The 25563-nt window shown below is 44.0% G+C and overlaps 1 protein-coding gene across 3 annotated transcripts in view; it reads left to right on the top strand.

Moving 5' to 3' along the window:
- CTNNA2 (catenin alpha 2) overlaps positions 1–25563 on the top strand; it is an 857198-nt gene that overhangs the window by 255016 nt on the left and 576619 nt on the right. For all 3 annotated transcript variants that reach the window (XM_084855355.1, XM_084855357.1, XM_084855356.1), the window contains exons 5-6: positions 15663–15782; positions 24611–24877. In XM_084855355.1, coding sequence (XP_084711481.1) covers positions 15663–15782; positions 24611–24877 — 387 coding nt within the window. The remainder of the gene's footprint in view (positions 1–15662; positions 15783–24610; positions 24878–25563) is intronic.

Below are 25563 nucleotides of genomic sequence, written 5' to 3' on the forward strand. Positions count from 1 at the left end.
AGGGAGGGCTGGTGTCCCCATGTCCTCCCTGTGGGCTTCCCAGAGGCAGCTGGTTGGCTACTGTGCGAAACAGGATGCTGGGTTAGATAAAGCATTTGGTATGATCCAGCATGTCTGCTCTCTGTGTTCTTATGAAAACAAAATGTGGCAGGTGCACATGAAAGTCAGTGTTGTTTTGTGAGAACTGCTTTTTAGACAGTGACATATGGAAGCTGTAGACTATCACCCTCTTGTGGTAGACTCAGAGCACATACGTTTGGTTGTCCTGTGAGCCACAGTATAAAATTGAGTACATTCAAATGTCAGAACTTTGATTAGAGCTGGAAACCGTGAGTGCTTAATGAATCATCAAAGATGGCCGGTGTTGGGCGAGGGTGGGGTGGAGAGAGAGAGAATATGAAAGCCACAAAGGAATTATAGAGCAGCACATGATTTACTGTGGGTTTGTATTTGGTTTGCCGCTGTCTGCCTTCGTGCCTGCAGAGGCATATAACAAAATGCTTTGTAATTGGAGCTAACCAGTGTAATGATTGATTTTCCCATTCCTCTTTTCATAGCTGGCTGTTGCTAATCGAGGGGTGGGGGGGGATCTGTTTTGTAAACTGGCCTGAGCATAATATTTTAAAATGTGGCTTATCTTCTTTCTCTGATCCCACCTGCCAGTTCTTTGCCCCTCCTCCCTCCTTCTGTGAAATTACTGGAGTATGTTGTTCCCGAGGGAATGATTCAAGGCAACCTTTAGCTTGGAATGAGATCCATGCAGCCGCATTTTGAATTCTCCAGAACCAGGGCATGTAATGGAAATTGCCAAATCCTTTCCTGCAGGGAAAGGGGCAACCCCTGCTTTAATGAACACAGTGCTTTCCTGTCAGAAGTTGGCACACTGCCTCACAAGTATATGCATAGTAAGCGATGTGTGTCTTGAATATGTGACCACATTTTTTCACTTCATAATGCAAGCTGGTCCAGTTCAGATCATCTCTTGACAGAACAGATTTTCTGTGTGTATATGTGTTGTGGACTCAAGCACCCTTTCATACAAATATCTCTATGATATATGATGACAGTGATGAAAAGCTGAAGTCTTACAAGTTGGCTGTAAATGCAGAACCCTGTTTTTATAGTGTATGCACAGTCCTTTTATTGAATTATTTTGATTGACTCATATGCCAACAACTTGGCACACATTAATATCTGGCAACAAGACTATTTACTTAGAGACTATTTATTAAGTCCTTTTTTGTTCATTTCAAGAATCTCTGTAACCTTCACGTATAATAATAAACATGCATTTTTAATTATCTGTCCTTCATGCTATTTGTTTACAAATAGGCATCCCAGGGAACATAGCATATATTGGGAACATAGCATATATTGGATATATATGAGGAGAAGTCAAAGGTGGAAAGAGAAGTCTACCCTTGGAGGAGGAGATCTGACTTCTGATCCCCGCCCTCACCTTTCAGCCCCCATGGGAAGTTCCATGTAACTTATCTCCTTGACACTGGAGCTCTGATGTTGGGAGAGGTACAAATGGGGTGGATCAGGGTCTGGCATGGATGGAGGATTCAAAGCCCTCCCAGTCCAACCCATGCTGCCAGCTTGGGGGTAAATGTAGGCCAGGGCTGGATCTGGTGTAAGGAAATAGGTCAACTGCCAGAACAGGAAGGATGAGCAGAGAAGAGTGGAGAATGCTGCTTCTCCATCATCTCTGCCCTGCCAGCGAGCCCAGAAGGGTTTAGAATATGTCGGAGGCTCCAGCGTCAGAGAATTCAGATGCTAAAGGTACTATTCCCCTGTTAATGTATATATGTATTTAATGCATTTATACACCACCGTCCTGAAAAGGCAGCTTTAAAATTTTAAAAATCCTAAGCAAAAAAATCATACAAATGTAGTACAACTAGGTTCTCTCAGGGCAACTGATGCACCCTTCAGAAGCTGATAGCACAATCTCCTTAGCCTCCTGTCCTCTGCCTTCTCTCTTTATGAATTTAACTGCAGATTATGAATTTAACTGCAGTTTATGAATTTAATTTATGCAATTTAAATGAATGAGTGTGTGCGTGTGTGTGTTCCCTTTTTTCATGCTCTGTATATCATCCCCCACAGCCAGTTCTATAGGTGGAACTGCAGTTTATAAATTCTAGAAAGAACTGCATCAACAACAACAACTGTGTAAATGTTAATGACAAATATATAAACAGACAAAACTTTCTGCCCAATTTCCTCAGCTGTAATGCTAGATATAATTTTGGATTGTGCCTTGTCTGGATTCCTTCCTACAGGCTTTACACTGCAGGGATTCTGCTTTGGTAGAAGGAGAGCTGTGAGCAGATGCAAACTACCGCAAAGCAGCAACGGCACATTTAGGCCTCCCAGGCAGAGGTCTCCTGAGTACAATTGGCTTCAACAGCAAATAGCTGGCTTCATTATTTCCCAATATTTATTCATTCTCTCCAATGTAGTTGGTGAATCGGGGGCTCTCTGGAGGTTCCATACTTAGTAACAAACAGAAAGACTGGGAGAAGTTCTTTAAAATCACTTCCCGCACGCTGTGGGTTGCCCCGCTGGCCTTGCTGTAATACTTGTATAAGCCTTCCCCAACATGGTGCCTTCCAGATGTGTTGGACTTCAACTCCTATCATTTCCAGCCACCATGACCAGTGAACATGCTGCCTGGGAATGATGGGGGTTGCAGTCCAACACATCCAGACGACAACAGGCTAGGGAGGGCTGCGGTATACTGTTGAGGTTGGGGTGTGTGTGTGGGAGAGACAGACAGAGAGAGGGAGAAGCGTGCACAATGTGGGTTAAGTTCAGGATTCTGTGACTTTTCGATGCTAGATGTATGAGTTCCTGTATTCTCCAATCCCTGATAGATGCCACTTGCAATGCAAACACATCCCAGAAGCGAGTAGTGGTGGGCTGCTTTAAAGTTCTCTGCAGCTCAGGAACCTAGAAGACACTGTTACTTCCTCTCGTGATATAAGAACAGTTGGCATTTTCAAAGGCAATGAGTGGAGCTTGGCATGGAGAAAACTGACTGATGCATCTCAGGAGTTTTCTACATGGAGATTACTGGTGTCTGCCAGGCAGCTATATTAGATCCACCACTGCTAACTTACAGTGCATCAGTAGAGAATAGTAGAACAGTTCCCAGGAAATGCACAAACAATTATATATATAAAAGAAATGGGTAGCATGGGATAGTTGTATCTGGCTTTCAAGGCATGCAATATTCAATGCAAGTACATAAAATAAGATGATGTAGAGGTTTAAAGTAGCAAATTCCAAACTTTTCCTGGTCAAACGTCTCTTCTCTTATCTACTTTCAGAGCAACCCCTTCTTCCCTGGGTAGTGCATTCTACCCCAAAAGCCAGAATCAGCATGTCACCCACAAACGATCTCTACAGTTTCCCATCCCATCTCACCCTTGTGCTATTAACCAAATGTTGGTCCTACAAGAATTGCCAGCTAGCTTCTGTCCTAGTTCCTACCTCTCATGCATCTCCCTGTCTTCCTGTAAAACCCTAAGGAGACAGGTGGCCCAGTTTGGGGAGAAACTGCTTTAAAAACCTGGTGATGTGTTTCCCTGCAGGTGTCGCACACTGACAGCTCTCCCACTGGAGCATATGGGATCCATGTTATGCTGTTCACCTTTGGAAATCAGGCTGCTCCAGAGAAATTTCTAATTAATTATGTAGAAATGTTGCTTAGTAGCAAGCTAACTGTGCTTACAATAGGGATGTTAGAGAATTCTGCCACGGATCCCAGGGGGGGCAAATTCCAGCGAATTCAGCCCCCCAGAATCCATGGGGGAACAGAGCCCCCCATCCCACCACCCCGTGAAAGCCCTGTGAAACGGAGCCTACCTGGCTGTGGCTCGGGCTCGGGCTCTGGCTCTGGCGGCGGTGGCAGCGGTGGCTCCGGCCGCAGCAAGGCTGCTGCAGCTGCAGCTGCAAATGGCAGCCGTTGTAGCGGCTACCATTTGCATTCCTAGGCTGGCCCATGATAGGCTACGTATATATTTATGTAGCCTATCACGGGCTTGCGTAGGGATGCAAATGGTGTCCCCTACGCAGGGCGCCATTTGCGTCTGCACCAGCCCGGCAGCGGCTGGAGGCCCTGCTGCGGGTTGGCCCGGCCGGTGGCTCCATGTCCTGGCTGTGGATCGGAGCGGAGCCAGCCGGGCAGAATTCCGGGGGGGGGGGAGGAATGGATCGCCTCCCCCCCCCCATTGAGGATTTCGGGGGGAGGAATGGATCGCCTCCCCCCACCTGCGGAACCTGGCAGAGCCAGGTAAGTGGGGTTTCGTACACTCCTAGCTTACAAAGACTTTGACCCTAAAAGTCATTCATTTTTTCTCCTGGCACTCATGTCCACAGCAAGCTACTGTCTTAGACATTCTGATGAAATATTTAAATCTATACAAGTCAGGTAGAGTAACAGAAATGACACATTGTCCCTTCAGCATAGTTTCCTGACATGAACGTACATTTGTAGCATTTCACTGCAAGCAGAATTTCCATCTCTACCGCCGCATTTATTTCCCTGAAAAGTTTCAGACCTCATGATGTGAGGCCGTTATCCTGAGGCAATTACCTAATTCCACTGACAATTTCATCAATACTCAATAAGCAGGTCTAATAGTCCCATACCTACTTCTTCCCCAACCACATGCATGTGCACACAGAGAGACACACACACACCCCCTGGCAGAAAGCACTGACATTAATTGAAAAAGGAGAAAAGCCGTCTGTAATAAAAATTGTCAGCAAATTCATTTGCATGAGAATGGAAGTGCTAGTCCTTCTTTAAGCTAGGACTGTAGCAATTTCCATGTCACAAAATTACTTAGTATTTTCAGTGGTGGCGACGAAGCTGCAGGAACAAATTGCACGGTGATGAGATTTTGGTTTTCATGGAAATTTTCTTAACTGTCATGGCAATCAGTAAGGTTTGTAGTTGCACTTCTTTTAACAGGAAAGGAGGGAGTTGATGGTATGATTGGGTAATTATAACCACAGTAGCAAAGAACGCTGTTTACTGTTCGAGTGTATCAGATGTTACACTGACTCAGTTATGTATTATTTAATGCATGGTTTGATATGTATAAGGTACGATCATACACAATGAGCAAATAAAAAAGGAAAGGCAGAAAAAACTCCAACTCGTGATGTATTTAGGGAGGAGATGTGTTAGTGTGATTAGCAATACCCAAATGTCAGGATTAGACAACTGTTTCAAATGCCTGGGCACTATTCCTTTTTCCTATAGCACAGCCCTGTATTTAAACACTCATCTGGTAGCCATAGTCAATAAGGAATAGCATGCAAGCAAGTGCATGAAATTCCAAGCAGGTGAGTGAGTGGGTTGCGGGAGGAAGGATGAAGTGTTTAATCCCTCCTTGAGCCCAGCAAAGAAACTATATGGGCTGCCAAGGTGGAACTCCTCATTTTCTGCCCAGGGCAGAAAACTAACAGGTTGCTAGAGAAATCACATTTGACTTCAATGAAGTCACTTTTGACTTTTAAAAAAGGAAACTTTTCTATAATTAGGGAACTGGTAAAAAGGAAGTTGAAAGGGGGTGTCAAGAAGGTTAAGTCCCTTGGTCTGCTCCAGAGTCTCATGGTGACGTATGGACAGGTTGACTCAGCTCTATAATGGTCCCAGGGCATAGTGTGAAGGCACATGAGACAGCTACCTTGCTGAAGCTTAACAGGTCTGGGTCTGGTCAGTGCTTGGAGGGGAGACCACCTGGGAACCACCTGTAGCCACCTTGAGTTCCATGATGGAAGAAAGGTGGGATATAAATGTAATAAATAAAATAAAAATATAAGATCTGGACAGTAAGACTGTTTATCTTCATCTGTTTCCATGCCTTGAGATCATTTCTTTTTGGAAATAGATTTTTATTTTCTTAGTATATTTGTTCTATGTGTTTATATGCTCTGTGTTCACTTGTTCGCTTAACCAGTTGTGTATTTATTGTTTTAAAGATTTTGATAAATTTGTACCATCTATATATAGTAATGAAATTTAGAAAAAAAGAAAAAAAGAAGGATAAATCCCTTCAAAATGCTTGGAGGTTACCCCAAACCACAATAATAGAAGCTTAGCTAGAATGTATATCACAGGTTAAGAAAAAGAGGCACTAAGTCCAAGAGGTTGCCAGCATGGTTAACAAGCAGTGTCAAGGAAACTGTTAGCGGAAAAAAGGCTTCCTTCAGAAAATGGAAGGCTTGCCCAAATGAAAACAACAGTAACAGAAACATGCATAAAGGAGATACAGGCAGGCAAGAGATGCAGAAAAAAGCATTTTGAGGAGCATATCACTAACAATATCAAGGCCAACAATAAATAATGCTTTAAATATATCAGGAGAAGAAAACCAGGTAGGGAGGCAGTTGGACCGTTGGATGACAATGGAGTTGAAGGCACGCTACAAGAAGATAAGTAGAAACTGAGTGAATTCTTTACATCTGTCTTCATTGAAAAAGATAGATACCTGTGCCTGAAGTGATGTTTTCAGTAAGGGAGTCTGAGAAACTGTGGCAAATAGTAGTGACAAAAGATGAAGTTCTTGAACGTATTGACAGATTGCACAATAATATAAGAGCCCCATGATTTGACAGTCACGCGTGCCTCCCAAAGGGCTCCTGCCCTTCATCATTTGCCACACATGTGCTGGTCCCTTTGTCCAAGGCACACTGTGCTTTGAAAGGGGGCTGGCGTTATGGATGAAAAAATAATTTCCCATCTCTTGTGTGTTCAGTTCAGCTATAACTCACAGACCGCCATAGGTTTTGCCACTGATACAAATAATCTCAAGGTAGACTCATACTTCTAAAATGATGCTACTGCGACAATCGTTTAACAAAAACACACTTAATAGATGTCAGTCTCTTTTAACTTATTCTTAATTTGTTTTCTGGAAGGATCCCAGTTTAAAATCCTCATTTCACCTGGAACCAACCCACAAACATTATTGATTCACAATTATTTCTCCAATTATTTGCCGAGATATTTGTTTTCTGTTTCAAGTAACATCTCTTTATCTGTTGTGCATTTCTGACATGCTGTAAGTTTAAACACTATAGGAGTAATGTATGTATGAGTCACACACTCAAGGCAGCTTTATCTTTCAACATTGCTGCAGAAATACAACAGGGTAGCATCCAGAGTGATATTAGAAAATAATGTTGAATTATGTTAAGTAACTCACACTCCATAGTTCTGCTCCATAAACAATGTATGCAATAAGTTTCCTAGCAAACATTTTCAACACTAGAACAACTACTTTACTCCCTACTCCCCTTTGTTGTTGTTCAGTCGTTCAGTCGTGTCCGACTCTTCGTGACCCCATGGACCATAGCACGCCAGGCCTTCCTGTCCTGCGCTCTCTCCCGGAGCGTGCTCAAGTTCATATTCATTGCATCCGTGATGCTATCTAGCCATCTCATCCTCTGCCGTCCCCTTCTCCTTTTGCCTTCAGTCTTTCCCAGCATCAGGGTCTTTTCCAGGGAGTTTTCTCTTCGCATTAGGTGGCCAAAATATTGGAGCTTCAGCTTCAGTAACTGTCCTTCCAATGAGCAGTCAGGGTTGATTTCCTTTAGGATGGACTGATTTGACCTCCTTGCAGTCCAGGGGACTCGTAAGAGTCTTCTCCAGCACCACAGTTCGAAAGCATCAATTCTTCGGCGCTCAGCCTTCCTTATAGTCCAGCTCTCACAGCCATACATTACTACTGGGAAAACCATAGCTTTGATTAGATGGACCTTTGTCGGCAAGGTGATGTCTCTGCTTCTTACTATGCTGTCTAGGTTTGCCATAGCTTTCCTCCCAAGGAGCAAGCGTCTTTTAATTTCATGGCTACAGTCACCGTCTGCGGTGATCTTGGAGCCCAAGAAAGTAAAATCTGTCACTGCTTCCATTTCTTCCCCTTCTATATACCAGGAACTGATAGGGCCAGATGACATGATCTTAGTTTTTTTAATGTTGAGTTTCAAACCAGCTTTTGCACTCTCCTCTTTCACCCTCAACAAGAGGCTCTTGAGATCCTCTTCGCTTTCTGCCATTAGGGTGGTATCGTCTGCATATCGGAGGTTGTTGATAATTCTCCCAGCAATCTTAATTCCGACCTCTGATTCATCCAACCCGGCATTTCTCATGATGTACTCTGCATATAAGTTAAATAAGCAGGGTGACAATATGCAGCCTTGTCGTACTCCTTTCCCAATTTGGAACCACTCGGTTGTTCCATGTCTGGTTCTTACTGTTGCTTCTTGACCCTCGTACAGGTTTCTCAGGAGACAGGTCAGGTGGTCTGGTACTCCCATCACTTTCAGAATTTGCCACAGTTTGTTGTGATCCACACAATCAAAGGCTTTAGCGTAGTCAATGAAGCAGAAATAGACGTTTTTCTGGAATTCTCTTGCTTTCTCCATGATGCAGCGAATGTTGACGATTTGATCTCTAGTTCCTCTGCCTCTTCGAAACCCAGCTTGTACTTCTGGTAGTTCTCGGTTCGCATACTGCTGAAGCCTAGCTTGTAGGATTTTGAGCATCACCTTGCTGGCATGTGAAATGAGCGCAATTGTGCGGTAGTTTGAACACTCTTTGGCGTTGCCCTTCTTTGGAATTGGAATGTAAACTGACCTTTTCCAGTCTTGTGGCCACTGTTGAGTGTTCCAGATTTGTTGGCATATTGAATGCAGCACTTTAACAGCATCATCTTTTAGGATTTTAAATAGCTCGGCTGGAATACTGTCATCTCCGCTAGCTTTGTTGTTACTAATGCTTCCTAAGGCCCACTTGACTTCACTCTCGAGGATGTCCGGCTCAAGTTCAGTGACCGCACTATCATGGCTATCAGGGACATTCAGATCTTTCCTGTATAGTTCTTCTGTGTATTCTTGCCACCTCTTCTTAATCTCATCTGCTTCTGTGAGGTCCCTGCCTTCTTTGTCCTTTATCATGTCCGTCTTTGCACAAAACGTTCCCTTGAGATCTCCAATTTTCTTGAAGAGATCTCTAGTCTTTCCCATTCTGTTGTTTTCCTCGATTTCTTTGCATTGTTCATTTAAGAAGGCCTTCTTGTCTCTCCTTGCTATTCTCTGGAACTCTGCATTCAGTTGGGTATATCTTCCCCTTTCTCCTTTGCTTTTCGCTTCCCTTCTTTCGTGAGCTACTTGTAAAGCCTCATCAGACAGCCACTTGGCTTTCTTGCATTTCTTTTTCTTGGGGACGGATTTCGTTGCTGCCTCCTGAACAATGTTACGGACCTCCGTCCATAGTTCCTCAGGCACTCTGTCTATCAGGTCTATTCCCTGAAATCTATTCCTCACCTCCACTGTATATTCATCAGGGATATGATTTAGGTCATACCTGAAAGGTTTAGTGGTTTTCCCTATGTTCTTCAATTTAAGCCGAAATTTTGCAAGAAGCAGCTCATGATCTGAGCCACAGTCAGCTCCAGGTCTTGTTTTTACTGACTGTATGGAGCTTCTCCATCTTTGGCTGCAAAGGACGTAATCAATCTGATTTCGATATTGACCATCTGGTGACGTCCATGTGTAGAGTCGCCTCTTGTGCTGTTGGAAAAGAGTGTTTGCTATGATCAGCATGTTCTCTTGGCAAAACTCTATTAGCTTTTGTCCTGCTTCATTTTGTACACCAAGGCCATGCTTGCCTGTTATCCCGGTGATTTCTTGACTTCCTACTTTAGCATTCCAATCCCCTATGATGAAGAGGACATCTTTTTTTGGTGTTAGTTCTAGAAGGTGTTGTAGGTCTTCATAGAAGACCTACTCCCCTTAAGTCAGGCAAAATTTATTACTGCTTGAGTTGATTAAACAGCTTCTAGCTGCATTGCTGTCAGGTGGCCAACCCAGGAACTTCTCTTGTTAAATTAGATTCCTAAATATTTAAAATTCTTGACTTGCTCAATATTAACCTCATCAATCTTATGCTCATGAACCCATGGTTGTTTTCCTGATAGGACAATGTTCATTTTAGAATAATTTAACACCAGCTGTTTTACTGCTACTTCTTTGTTTCTTCTTCGTTTGTTTGTGTTGTTTGGGTTTCTTTATAAAAATCTCCCAGATCTCTGAATCAGGGCCAGACAACTTGGCGCCCTCTATATGTTTTGGACTACAGCTCCCTTAAGCCCCAACCAGCATGGCCAATGGTCTGGGATTATGGGACTTGTACCCAAACAACATATGGAGGGCACAAAGTTAAGGAAGGCTATTCTACAGTGTTGACCTACAAATAAGAGAGCACCAAATGCAACCAAATGTGGAAATATTCTCTGAGAAGCTCACCCTAAATTTCTGTTCTGGTCCTGTATAGAGAGTTTTCTCCAGGACTGATGCTTATCTATGTTGGCATTTAAGCTAGAGTTGTTGTCTGTCAACCTTGTCAAAGGTCAATATTAAATCAATTAAAATACATGCAGCTGTCACCTTGTTCTTTGGACATATCCTTTTAAGCAAATGATCTAGAACAAAGCACTGATCAGTAATATCTTCCATGTGCAGAATCTTGCTTCTTGTTCTGCTATAATTTGTCACCCTCTGGCCAATCTCCTAACTTGGTTAATAGATAACTATGGCCTAGTTTGCACATAATGACGAGAGTATGGGATGAGTATGAGTTGTCATTGAATTGTGGGTTATCATTATATGTGAACTCTGCACTATAGTTTAAGTATGGGTGGTTAACAATGAACAATCCATGAAGAGAACCCATGGTTTGTTATTGGGTTGTGATTTGTGTGTGTGTGGTTAACAAGCTGTAGTTAAACCACTTCCATAGATGACTTAACTTCATGTAATCTGTAAGATAGTAAGGTCCCAAATTTTGCTGAATTTCTTTCAGATGTAACAACCCAAAATCAAATCAAAGTTCTGTCTAGAAATCCATTCTTTTCTTTGTGGGTAAGTTTTTGCAATTTTGTAGAACTTACAAAATAATTTGTATCATAATTAGTAATCTTTCAGAAAATGTCTCTATTTCCTAGTCACTTTGCCCAAGTTTTCCTTTGTTGCCCTGTCAACTCACTTAGCCCGCTATCTAGCTGTAGGAGCTTGGTCTGAATTAAATTTGTAGAGGATGTTTGTATAATTCTGAAATATTTACATCTAGGAACCTATAAAGATGGTTTTGATTGGGAGGTGATCACTCTTCAGCTTTCTTTCAGTTACGAAATTGTGAAAATAAGGTGAAGAGAGCATTATGCAATCAACCACACAATTGCATGTGGTTTGTGCATCTTCGTACAATCAATCAATCAATCAATCAATGTCTTGATGGACGATCACTTCCTCTATTACAGATTTTCATCTGACGTTTATGTGGCAGTTTGAAAATTAAGTGGCTAGCTCTTTTAATATAGAGGTCCTGGATGTTTGCGGTGCTTGCTTATTTATAGCCTCTACCACAATACCTCAACTTTTCATTGCATCTTGACAGCTTGTTTCTTATCTACTGCTAAAGTCACCAGCCAATAAGTTAGGGAATCAGATCTAATGCCATACATTGTCTCTAACAGATTGTCCAGTTTTGCCCATGTCTGCCTCCAAATCTACTATGAACATTAGGGTAGGGAGTAACATTTCTATGAAACATTATGTGACCATATATCCATTCTACTTGTAGTATGAGAGAGGCAGGAGACAGAAGTTATCCATATTGGATAGCCCCTGTGCTCTGTCCTCCTTTCTTTGTCCAAGTCCTTGATATATTCTGTTTGATGGATAGATACTGTGTTTGGGTACAACAGGCAGAAACCCACACTCAAATTATTATGTGGAGGACTGAAATTAGCTCTAATTTCCCTAACACTCCCAAATACTGCTCTCTTTGGAAACTCCTGGAACAATACTTTAGCCATCACTGGGCCATGTTCCAATATTCCTCCCTTCAGAGGCCTTTATTTGTATCTGATTTATATCCTGCCCTTCCTCACAAAGAGCTCTGCCCCCTATATCATCAGGAATGAATATGAGCGTGTGGAGATGTCTGGCAGCTCAGATTCAGATTCTGAATGGGAACAACCAGAACAGAGGGAGGCACCCTCCAGATGCAGCGAGACTTCCTTCCCAAGACCTTGACACACAGAGGGCCCAGCCTGAATGGCTTCCCCATTCCTCCACCATGAGAACCCAGGTTTTAGAGGAGGAGGAGGAAGAGGGCGAGGAGGAGGAGGGCGAGGGGCAAGACTTGAGGGATGCTAGGGTCTGTTGCAGAGCAAATCGGGAAAAGTTAGAGGCAGGGCTCAGATGCTCCACCAGGTTGGCCACCCTTGGAAGCCAACATAGGAGGGGGCCACCCTGAGGGAGGGGCATCCCTACGAAGCAAGTCTGGCAGAGACGTTCTTGCCCAGACTGCTGGCAACTTCTCTAACTTCCACTTCGGCTCCTCTATTGATTTTCGTAGATGTGTACATTAGCTGTTTCATTGCAGTCTGAGGGTTTCCTAGAATCTGCATTTGTAAAGAAGCTAGTTGTTAACTAATAATGTAGTGTAGCCCGAAGCTTTGTTTCCTGGAGTGTGTTGATTGTGAAGGGGGAGGATGAAGGAACTTGACACATATGGCCTTGCTCCCTGCCTCTATATGGGATACATTAGAGTATGTTCTAAACCCCATCTCACTATTCCAGAGGGTAAAGGGGGAAGTATCCTAACATACAAGATCTTTCTAAGAGGGAATTGAAAGTTAATTATTCTCTATATTCATGTATATATTTTAGCCTTAATATACCACTTTTAGGTATGCTATCTCCCAAAGAAGTTTAAATAATAGAGCATGAATTAAAAATGGAAAGGGCAATCCTATGGCCACTAGACACTGTCTAGAGCACAGGATATGCTGTTTTCCAGGAACTGACCTTGGAACCCGTGCTCCGAGGTTGGTTCCCGGAAATCTGACCTCCCCCCTCATCCGTGCTGCCTCTGAGGCAGCACGGAGAAGCCCTATCCTCTGTGTTCAGAAGATGAGCATGGAGCGACTGAAAAGGGGCAGGGCTGGGGGGCATTCTGGGGTGGGGAGAGCAGAGCTGCATGTACGGCACATCCTATGTGTCGTATGGCAGCTTCCTCTCCCGGTCAGCTGTCTAGCAAAAAAGAGCAAGGCAGGAGATATGCAGAGGGAATGATCCCCCCATGAATCTCCCGCCTTGCTTTGGATAGGTGGTCACTTAGGATTGCGCCCTAAGACAATAAAACAGAAGAAGACAACAGATTAACTCTTAAAAACTCTTAAGAACTCTTTTCCACCAGATAAAGGGCCTTCAGTGTGGTGGCCCCCTTCCTGTGGAACTCCCTGCCTTTGGAGGTCAGGCAGGTGCCAGCATTATGTTGTTTTCAGCGTCTCTTGAAAGTATTGCTATTTTGAAAGGTTTTCCTTGCATGACCAGCCGTGGGTTATTAAATTTGACCTTATTGGAATTTGTCTTTAAAAAATGTTTTAACTCTTTTAACCTGGAGTTTTATTCTTTTATCTTTGTTCACCACTCCAAAACCTTCTGTTGTGGAGTGGTATATAAATATTGTTAAATAAATAAATAAATAAATAAATAAATAAATAAATAAATAACAAAGCTGAATAAACCCCAGTAAGCATCACAAAAAGCCTGGGCAGCAAATAATGTTTTCATCTGGCATTAAACAATAACAGACAGCACCAGGCAAGGCTCTTTGGGGAGTAAGTTCCAAAGTTCACATGCGGAGTCTCAAACTTTTTACTACCCCATATTGCGCAGACAACACATCTTAGACTTTGTTTAATTTTTACCAGTGGTATTTGATTCTGTAAATAGAAACTCGGACTATTAACACTAACTTGCAGCCATTAAGTGGCAAAGTATATGGCCTCAAAGGGCATATAGGCCGAAGGATAGATTTATATGATGTTTTCCAACTCCTAAAGGTGAGACTTTCACCTTTTTTATTTGACTGGATTGTCTTCACCTATGGGAAGGAATGATTTTCAATCAGACTGCATAAAATGTTTGGAATGCCTTTTCACTATCGTTGTGATCACCAGTTTTATGTGATTCACCCTGAGCTAGTAATTTATCATGACAGCTTATTTAACATTGCATTTTTCAAAGCCAATATGATGTAAAGCTCAGTGTTACTTCTCTTTTGTACAGCAGACTTAAACAACTATGGGTGGGTGTTTTTCCTGCCTGGCTGTCATTTGCTTTTTGTGAAAAAAATATTAGTTTTAAAACAGATTGAGCAGTAGCACACATGTTAAAAACTGAAAGTTCAAAATCATCCTCGTTTCACGGCTGCTGTTTTTTATGCTGAGCCTGCTTCTGTTGTAGCTATGTTCTTTTCTTGCTGGAAATTGGTGAATTATACAACATATGGCATAGCATAAGTAGTTTCATGTTTTCCCCCTCTAGTACTTGTTTCCCCAACTACAGTGTGTTTACTGTAGGGATAGATGAATCTGTCCATTTTGGGTTCTCCCAGTTTTTAATTTTTCCAATCTTGGAAAAAAAGAAAAGAAAAGGTTCTTCTTGAACTTTGAGAATTTCTCCATTCTTATGCTTGGTTCATCCCGAGCATTGAGGATTTTTTTTTATTAAGTTTGCATGAAAATTCATAAGAATTTGTGTTCAAATTTCTCATAAAACATGAATTTTATAGGCAGCCTAATATATACATTTTTGTACACAGTTTGTGGCTGGAGAACTCTATTTCAAAATTTGGAGAATGTAAATTTTGAAGGATAACTGAGTTTTGGTTTGCATAGTGGTTCAAAAGTGCGCAATTAGGAACATTCACATTGAAATGTGAACTGAACAAATTTCTCCCCCATCCCGTTTGCAGCACACATGTGGCAAAAACACACACACAGGGTATCACTTCCATACAGTACGTGGCATGAACAGGTGCGTGCTAATATATTTATGTTTCACACCAAAGCCACCCTGTATGATCTGTGTTTGCATCTACTTAACCTTTCTGCAAGCCTTGCATTTTCAGCTGAGTGAGAATGAGGGTTGCATAATAGCTTTTATTCATTGGAAGATACCTCCTTACAATCACATGTTGCTGGAGATTAGTCCCTTGGAAATGCATGCTTGTGAGCTTAAGAGATGTTCTCCTTAACCCCTTGCCATACTGCCAGAAAACAGTGAAAGATTTTGGCTCACTCATATTGACAGAGCACCACTTTACACGTTAACAGTTTTAGGGAGAATATGTTATAATTAGGGACTGGGCTCCAAAGAGTTGTTTTAGGTTTTTAAGGGTTTGGGCATGCCCCGTGTGTGTTCTAAACTCATTTTCCTTTGTGTGGCAGGGTGGCATTTTCCCATTGGTTTCAAAAAATGCCATACAGCAAGGCGGGGTGGGGAGCGTTTGTTGAGAAAAGGACCAGATATAAGTCCTTTTGGGGTGTGGATTTTGTAGTTCATGTATCAGCTTTATACATGAACCACAGGAAGCAGATACCCATGTTTGTTTCACTATCTGAAAGCCACAAAACAATACAAGGCACTTATGATACGGAGTGCATGAAGGAACATGTCAAATCTGTAACATATGAAAAAAGTTCTTAGACTGCCTTGTGTTAAAGGAGCTTTGGAAATCAGCTGGCGTAGACCTAACTCTCTCATTTTGTTCCCCAATATAGGTAGAAGAAGCACTAGAAGCTGTGAAGAATGCCACGAATGAGCAAGACCTTGCAAACCGCTTCAAAGAATTTGGAAAAGAGATGGTGAAACTTAACTATGTAGCTGCCAGAAGGCAACAGGTGGGCATAATGAAAGTAGTAAATGTGGGGGTGGGAGAGAGACAGCACTATTTCAGCATAACATGCAAGGGAATCCAGGTTTTATGTTTTATCCATTTGGGATACTTGTGAGGCTGGGGCAAAGAGAAACAGGCAGAGCTTCTCCTGCATTCTGGGTCTTCTGATGTGGCCCTGTCCCACTGCAGCCTCTTGTGCCCCCTTAAAAGGAACTGCAAAAGGGACCCCCCCAGAGTGGCTTCTGATGCAGCCTGAGGAGTTACAGACAACAGAAAGAAAACATATACAGTGATGGAGAGCCAGCGTGGTGCAGTGGCTGGAGTGTTGGACTGGGAATCGGGAGATCCGGGTTCTAGTCCCCACTCAGCCACGGAAGCTCCCTGGGTGACTTTGGGCCAGTCACAGACTCTCAGCCCAAGCTACCTCGCAGGGTTGTTGTTGTGAGGCTAAAATGGAGAGGAGGATTATGTACGCCGCCTTGAGCTCCTTAAGGAGGAAAAAAAAGCGGGATATAAATGTAATGAATGAATGAATGAATGAATGAATGATGGGTGAACTCCACCCAGCTTGATTCAGAACTGAGCTTGGTAATCTGAGCTATTTTCCAAGAAAGTTTCTGGAACTGAATCCCAAATTCAGAGATCCCGATGCACCCCCAGTTTGGTCACCAGGAAGACTACAGGTTTTTCAATTACCTTCCCTGTGATCTGAAGGCTCACGTTACAGCTTTCTGAGTCCTGGAGGGAGCAAACAAGCCAAGGAGGAAGGCAGATGCCTCCAGAGAGAGTTTACCACTACTACAACCCCTGTGCATCCAGATACGTTTGAGAGAAGAGAATGGCAGGACAAGGATCCTTGGAGTTCTTGTCCAGCTCTATCTACATTGTGAGCTGGAGAAGGACTCTGGGGGTCATACTCTTTGCCTTGAACTGAAAATGAAGGTTACAAGCTGCTGGAGTACATATTCTGGACCTGGAAATGATGAGCTTTGACAGCATCAGTAGCTATATACAGAAAATTCCCTGCTTTGTCTCTTGACCTTCTATCTGCTAGTAATTTCTGGATGATGTCAGGTTAAGAATGAGCTCCTACAGCTAAACTGCCCTGGGATGATCACTGTCTTCCTGCCAAGTGGTAAGGAGGATTATATTACGCACCATGTGCAGATCTGTGGCAAAAGCAAAACCTGAAGTAATTTCGTTATGCTGGTTTTCAACTGTCGTTTTTCATCTGAAGTCAATGCTGATCCATTTATTCAGACTGAAGGTTGTTAACTAAAAAAGAAATGTGGGCAGTGTGTGAACAGGGTGGGTTTTTTTAAAGCAACAATGTTCTTTGTAAGGCATTGAAGCATTTTCAGTGGCCTCCTTTTAAGAACCCTAATCATTTAAGTGCTTCCTTCTCAAATTGGCTATATTGATGGGAATAGAGGAAGAAGAACTCGCTCTTCTGAAAATTAGGCCATATGATTATAAAAGCTTAATCCATTTTTCAAGGCTTGGATATAGAAAAGCTGTCTTCTTGCAGAGGGGAAAGCACTATCTAGTAGCAATACAGCAGCAAGTGGAGATTTTTCTTTTTAATGAGGAACTAGAATCCCTTATGTGCACAATAACATTGTTAATATTGGGATGGTTTAAAAAGATGACTCTAAAGTTCATTTTTTTTTAAACGATGGCAAAAAAGAAGAGTGATTTAGAAGTCATAATAAAATATGGTTTGAGGTGATGTCATTGCTCCCAGAAAGCTACTAGAGAGTCAAAATAGGTGAGGTATTCTTCCCAGACAAATTTATTTATTTATTTATTTATTTATTTCTATACTGCCCAATAGCCGAAGCTCTCTGGGTGGTTCACAAAAATTAAAACCAAACAACACACAATAAAACAATTTAAAATATATAGAACATTAAAACCACAATATAACAATACAACCACAATAAAACCTAGCAGCAGTGCAAGAGTTTAAAATACAGATTTAAAACAGCAAAGATAAAAATTTAGAAAGCTAAAATGGTAAAATGCCTGGGAAAATAAAAAGGTCTTCACCTGACGCCGAAAGGAATAAATGCAATAAATAAATAAATAATAATAAATACAATGTAGGCGCCAGGCGAACCTCACTAGGGAGCTCATTCCAGAGCCAGGGTGCCACAGCAGAAAAAGCCTCCTCCTAGTAGCCACCCGCCTCACTTCCTTTGGCAGGGGCTCACGGAGAAGGGCCGCTGATTATGACCTTAAGGTCCAGACAGGCACATATGGGAGGAGGCGATCCTTCAGGTAACCTGGCCCCAAGCCGTTAAGGGCTTTGAATGTTAACACCAGCACTTTGAATCGGGCCCGGAAATGGACTGGCAGCCAGTGCAGCTGGAAAAGTACTGGAGTAATATGAGCTCGCAGGCCAGTCCCTGTTAATAATCTTGCTGCCCTATTTTGGACCAGCTGAAGTTTCCAGACCATTTTCAAAGGCAGCCCCACGTATAACGCATTGCAGTAATCCAGATGAGAAGTTATCAGAGCATGGATAACTGTAGCTAGGCTATCTCTGTCCAGATAAGGGCATAGTTGGTATACCAGCCTAAGCTGATAAAAAGTGCTCCGTGCCACTGAGTTCACCTGTGCCTCAAGTGACAGTTCTGGATCCAAGAGCACCCCCAAACTACGAACGTGATCCTTTAGGGGGAGTGCAACCCCCTCCAGAACAGGTTGAATATCACCTAGCCGGGCAGACGAACCACCCACTAACAGTACCTCCATCTTGTCTGGATTGAGTTTCAGTTTATTAGCCCTCATCCAGTCCATTACCATGCCCAAGCACTGATTCAGAACAGCCACTGCCTCACCTGGGTTTGATGAGAAAGAGAGGTAGAGCTGGGTGTCATCTGCATATTGAAGGCACCTCAGCCCACACCTCCAGATAATCTCCCCCAGCGGTTTCCTGTAGATGTTAAACAGCATGGGGGATAAAATAGAGCCCTGTGGAACCCCATGGCACAATTGCCATGGCACAGAGCAATAATCCCCCAGCACCCCCTTCTGGAATCGGCCATCCAAGTAGGAGCGGAACCACTGTAGTGCAGTGCCTCCAACTCCTAACCCAGACAACCTATCCAGAAGGATACCATGGTCGATGCTATCGAAAGCCACTGAGAGGTCCAGGAGAATCAACAGGGTCGCATTCCCCCTGTGCCTCTCCCGGCAGAGGTCATCCCACAGGGCGACCAAGGCAGTTTCCATTCCAAAACCAGGCCTGAAGCCCGATTGAAATGGATCTAGATAATCCGTTTCATTCAACAGTGCCTGGAGCTGTCCTACAACCACCCGCTCAAGCACCTTGCCCAGGAAGGGGATGTTGGCCACTGGCCTATAATTGTTAACATCCTCTGGGTCCAGGTTAGGCTTTTTCAGGAGTGGTCCAATTACTGCCTCTTTTAAAGCGGCAGGCACCACTGCCTCTCTCAAGGAGGAATTTACAACCTCCTGGACCCAGCCAGACAACCCCTCCTTGTTTGATTTAATAAGCCATGAAGGGCAAGGGTCAAGCACACAAGTGGTCGATCGGACTTGGCCAAGCACCTTGTCCGCATCCTCAGGCCTCAGTAACTGAAACTCATCCAATAAAACTGGACCAGATGGTGCTCTGAACGCCTCTACCAATGGAACTGCATTAATGGTGGTGTCCAATTCATGATGAATCTGAGCGACTTTATCCTCAAAGTGCTGTGCAAATTTGTCACACATGCTACCAAGGGTTCCACCATCTCTCTCCCTGGCCCAGAATGTAACAGGCCGCGAACCACTCGGAAAAGCTCCGCTGGACGACACTGAGAAGATGCAATGCTGGTGGAAAAGAACTGCCTCTTTGCCACCCTCACCGCCACAGAGTAGGCTCGATAGTGGGCTCTTACCTGTGTTCGGTCAGACTCAGCACGAGTTTTCCTCCACCTGCGTTCTAGCCGTCTCCCCTCTTGCTTCATTGCCCTCAGCTCAGGTGTATACCAAGGAGCTGGCCGGGCTCTGCTCAGAGGGAGAGGGCGCTTGGGCGCGATCGTGTCAACCGCCCGACTCATCTCTGCATTCCACAGAGCGACCCGGGCTTTGACAGGAGCACCAGCCACGCCAGCAGGAAAATCCCCCAGAGCCCTCTGGAATCCATCAGAATCCATTAATCTCCAGGGGCAGACCATTTTAATAGGTCCCCCACCCTTGCAGAGGGGGAAGGTCGCCAGGAGTCTAAACCTCAGCAGGAATTCTGTTGGCGAATGTTGTGTAAGGTTTTGATTGAACATCCAATTAATTCAGAATCATTGTTTCAGCCTCCTTGTTATTTGCCTTTTTCACTCCACCAAGAGTTTATGGTGGAGGCACAGGCTTAGGCATCTTAATCCAAATCTTAGCCCTTGTTCATCCATTTAAAAGCCCCTCTAGGATGACCTCTTGGAGTGTGCAGGGTAGGAATTCTGTGGAGACACCAACTGTATGACCTGGTGTCTTCACATGATGGCTATCCATGCCTCCTCTCACCCCATTTCTGTGGTTTCAGCGGTGCTGAGAATCTTCAGAATCTCTTCCTCCAGACTGCCACTGCTGTCCTTTCATTCATCCTGGTCCTCTTTCTGAGTGGCCCGATGAGGTTGTTCTTCCAGCACCTTCTGGGTTCTGTCCATGAACTCTTCTTTATCTCTTTTACCTTGGACTGTAGCCACTCACATCTCTGCTAGTAATGCAACCAGCTCCCACTTGCTGCAAATCTATGCTATGTTATCTTTAGGCAGAAAAGCAAACATACGGCATACTTTCCAGGTCATCACTGCTGCACCACTTCCATCCATTTTCTCTTCCGTATGGCTCCTCTGTGTTTGCTACCAGTTTTCTCTTCCGTATGGCTCTTCTGTTTTCTTATTCCCTTAGCAGCTGAGTTGGTGGGCCCTTCTAAGCAGACACTGTCCACTTAACTGATAAGGACATTTTGTTAGGGGCCGCCTCCTTGACCTCCTCTGCCAATTTCCACTGCCAAACTCCTGTCAGCCCTCCCTGTTCGCTTGCCCAGTGACCTTGCTCCTTGGGAATCTTCATCATTCTGAATCCCTTCTGTTCTCCTCCCCCCACCCCACCCCCAAAAGCCGCATACACACACTTTTCTGTGAAGATAGCTATTCCCCTCATCCATAACTCTGGGGTTTGTATATTCACTCAGCTATTAAATTTGCCAAGTGATCTTGGGCAAACCACCATCTTTCAGCCCAACCTATCCCATGGGGTAGTTGTGAAAATGAGACATCTCCATGTACACTCTCCAGAGCTCCTTGGAGAAATGCAGGACACAAATCAGATAGATAAGTTAGAATCATAGAATCATAGAATAGTAGGGTTAGAAGGGGCCTACAAGACCATCGAGTCCAATCCCCTGCTCAGTGCAGGAATCCCAAGTCAAAGCATCCCTGATAGATGGCTGTCCAGCCTCGTCTTGAAGGCCTCCAGTGTGGGAGAGCCCACCACCTCCCTAGGTAATTGATTCCATTGTCATATTGCTCTAACCGTCAGGACGTTTTTCCTGATGTTCAGCTGGAATCTGGCTTCCTGTCACTTGAGCCCATGATTCCGTGTCCTGCATTCTGGGATGATCAAGAAGAGATCCTGGCCTTCCTTTCTGTGACAACCTTTCAAGTACTTGAAGAGCACTATCTTATCTCCCCTCAATCTTCTCTCCTCAACATGCCCAGTTCTTTCTCTCTTCACAGGGCTTTGTTTCCAGTCCCCTGGTCATCTTTGTTGCCCTCCCCTGAACCCTCTCCAGCTTGTCTGCATCCTTCTTAAAGTGCAGTGCCCAGAACTGGACAAAGTACTCCAGGTGAGGCCTAACCAGTGCTGAGTAGAGGGGAACTAGTACTTCCTGGGATTTGGAAGCTATGCTTTTAATAATGCAGCCCAAAATAGCATTTGCCTTTTTTGGAGCCACATCACATTGTTGGCTCATATTCAGCTTGTGATCTACAACAATTCCAAGATCCTTCTCTCTTGTAGTGTTGTAGAGCCACATATCCCCCATCTTGTAACTGTGCATTTGGTTTCTTTTTCCTAGGCGCAGAACTTGGCATTTATCCCTATTAAATGTCATTCTGTTGTTTTCTGCCCAGCACTGCAGTCTATCAAGATCACTTTGAATTTTGTTTCTGTCTTCCAAAGTATTAGCTATCCTGCCCAATTTTGTGTCATCTGCAAATTTGATCAGCATTCCCTGCACCTCCTCCTCCAAGTCATTAATCAAAATGTTAAGAGCACTGGACCCAGGACTGAGCCCTGCAGTACCCCACTCGTTACCTCTCCCCAGTTTGAGAAGGTCCCATTGATAAGCACTCTTTGAGTCCGATTCTGTAGCCAACTGTGGATCCACCTGATTGTTGTTTCAACTCGCCCGCTTTGAGCTAGTTTGCTCATCAGGATATCATGGGGCACTTTGTCGAAAGCTTTGCTGATGTAGGGATGGCGGAGAAATCCGCCATGGACTCTAAAGTATCTGGCCGCCCAGAGTCTGTGGCAGAATGGACTACCCCCCCGCCATCCCCCGAAATCCCCCCGGAACAGACCCTACCTGGCGGCGGTGGCTGCTCCGGGTCGTTGTCTTTATTCCGCAGCCATCCACTGCTGGGCTGCAGAACGAAATGGCGGCCAGTGTAGCGGCCGCCATTTGCGTCCCTGCCCATGGCCATGATTGGCTATGTAAATATTTACGTAGGCTATCACGGCAAAGAGGAGGGATGCAAATGGCGGCCACTACGCCACTTGTGTCCCTGCTGTTTTGAGTGATAAGCTACGTAAATATATACGTAGCCTATCATGGCTAATGCAGGGACACAAATGGCGTAGCGGCCGCCATTTGTGTCCCTGCATTAGCCGTGATAGGCTATGTATATATTTATGTAGCCTATCACGGAAAGAGCAGGGATGCAAATGGTGGCCGCTACGCCAGCTGCCATTTGTGGCTGCAGCAGCCTGGCAGCGGACGGCAGTCCGGCTGCAGATGGGCCCGGCCAGTGGCTCCGTGGACTCACTGCAGAGCCGAGCCGAGCCGGCCAGGCAGGATTCCAGGGGGAGGGACAGATCACCTCCCCCGCAGCGGACGCCGCCACCCAGAATGGTGAGTGGGGTTCGTACACTCCTATGCTGAAGTCGAGGTATATTATGTCCACAGCATTCCCACAGTCCACAAAGGGGGTTACCTGATCAAAAATGAGATCAGATTTGTCTGGCAGGATTTGTTCTTGACAAATCCATGTTGGCTTTGAGGAATCACTGCATTGTTTTCAAGGTGCTTACAGATGGATTGCTTTATAATCTGCTCCAGAATTTTCCCAGGGTTTGATGTCAGACTGACTGGTCTGTAGTTCCCAGGTTCCTCCTTTTTACCCTTTTTGAATATAGGGACAACATTAGCCCTCCAGGCATCTGGCACTTCAGCCATCCTCCATGATTGCTCAAAGAGAATAGACAGTGGTTCTGAGAGTTCTTCTGCAAGTTCCTTTCTTACTCTAGGGTGCAGTTAATCTGGCCCTGGAGATTTGAACTCATTCCAAGTAATTAGGTGTTCCTTGACCATATGCCTATTGATCTCAAGCTGCAATCCTGCCCCTTCAGCCTGTACTTCGTCTTTGCTGGGGGGATCAGAGACCCCTTTTGGGAGAAGACTGAGCCAAAGTAGGAATTGAGCACCTCTGCCTTTGTCATTTGTTATCATTTTGCCATCCTTATTTAATAGCTGAACCACCATTTCTTTCCTCTGTCTTTTATTATGCGTGTAGCTGAAGAAAGCCTTTTCGTTACTGTTAGCATCCCTCGCTAACCTCAGCTCGTTCTCAGCTTTAGCCTTCCTGACACCATCCCTGCAATTCTGTGCTACGTGCCTGTACTCTTCCTTTGTTGCTTGGCCTTCTTTCCACTTCCTGTATGTGTACTTTTTTGTTTTCAGGTCATCTCTTAGCTTTTTGTGAAGCCACATTGGCTTCTTCTGTTGTCTTCCTCCTTTTTTTCTTGTTGAAATGGTTTGTAATTGTGCCTTTAGAATTTCCTTTTTTAAAAACTCCCACCCATCTTGGACTCCTTTTCTCGTTAGAGTCGCTTGCCATGGGACCTTACTGATCATTGTTCTGAGTTTATTAAAATCAGCTTTCCTAAAATCCAGGGTATGGGTTTGGCTACACTTGTCTTTTGCTTCCCTTAGAACCAAGAACTCAAGTATAACATGGTCACTTTTCCCCAGAGTTCCTGTAACTGCTACTTTACCCACTAAAGTTGTTTTACATTTCCCCAAAACCATCTGGGCATAAGTTCTATTAATAGTGCATTCTACCCATACACTACTCTCAACATCTAAGGTCCTCCTCCGGCTGCCTACTCCGAGGGGAGCTCGGAAAACAGCAACAAGGGGGAGGGCCTTCTCGGTGGTGGCCCCCCAATTGTGGAATGATCTCCGCAATGAAGCTTGCCTGGCACCAATATTGTTATCTTTTCGGTGCCAGGTCAAGACCTTTCTCTTCTCCCAGGCATTTGTCAGCATATGTTGAGTTTTAATCGATCCTGGATTTGTCTTATGGTTATGGTTGACTGCTTGAAGTTGTTTTAGATATGTGTTGTCTATGTGTGTATTGTCTGTTCACGTGTTTTTTTATGTAAATGGCTTTTAACTTCTGTACACTGTATTTTTATAGTTTTAAATCTTTGTATACTGCCCAGAGAGTTTTGGCTGTTGGGTCGTATAATAATAATAATAATAATAATAATAATAATAATAATAATAATAATAATACATGTGCCTGTGCATATATTTTGAAACAGGAACTAAAGGATCCCCACTGTAGGGATGAAATGGCTGCTGCTCGTGGTGCCCTGAAGAAGAACGCCACCATGCTATATACAGCTTCTCAAGCGTTCCTCCGTCACCCTGATGTAGCAGCAACCAGAGCCAACAGGGATTATGTCTTCAAGCAAGTCCAAGAAGCAATTGCTGGCATCTCAAGTGCTGCTCAGGCCACCTCACCAACCGATGAAAACAAGGCTCACACTGGCATTGGGGAGCTTGCGGCAGCACTGAACGAGTTTGATGTAAGTGGGGCTTTTTCGAAGCATGTGTGAAAAGAAAGAGGGAATGTTCCTAAAGGAGTCTCTTCCAGCCCATATCCAGGATCCTTTAGAAATGTGTTGCATTTTATCCAGAATTATTTTGATAGGCTCCAAAATATGCTATTCTTACTTTGTTTCTTTATATTTTTATATCCCTTTGTATTCTTTATATCCCTTCGTATTGCAGCCAAGATTAAAACATGAATTACTGCAACACAGTGAAATGACTATACAACAGAAAAGAGAGGCAGAAGATGAAAAAAAAAAAACCAAGAGGATACCCCCCCAACCCCCCCCCAGAGCATAATACAAAAGGATGCCAGTAAACAAGATCAAAATAGCAATTAAAAACACATGCAGTGAATTTAAAATAGTCTAGTTAAAATCCTGGGAGAACAGCATAGTTTTCAGCTGGCTTTGAGATGTTAAAGAACAGGTACCTGTCAGGTATCCCTTGGGAGGATGTTCCAGAACCAGAACACCAACAAGGAGAAGGCCCTATAACCAGTTGCCACCTTTGTTGCTTCCATCAAAGGGGGCACCCAGTGCAGGGTCACTGGCAAAGATCTGAATCAGATAGGTTCATAGGGGAACAGGCAGTTCTTCAGATAGCCTGGTCCTAAGCAATGCATGGCTTTATAGGGCAAAACCAATCCAGCACCTTAACT

This window comes from Heloderma suspectum, chromosome 5, assembly GCF_057233095.1.
Source record: "Heloderma suspectum isolate Gila_16-S chromosome 5, 16-S_ref, whole genome shotgun sequence".
NCBI classification, from domain to species: Eukaryota; Metazoa; Chordata; class Lepidosauria; order Squamata; family Helodermatidae; genus Heloderma; species Heloderma suspectum.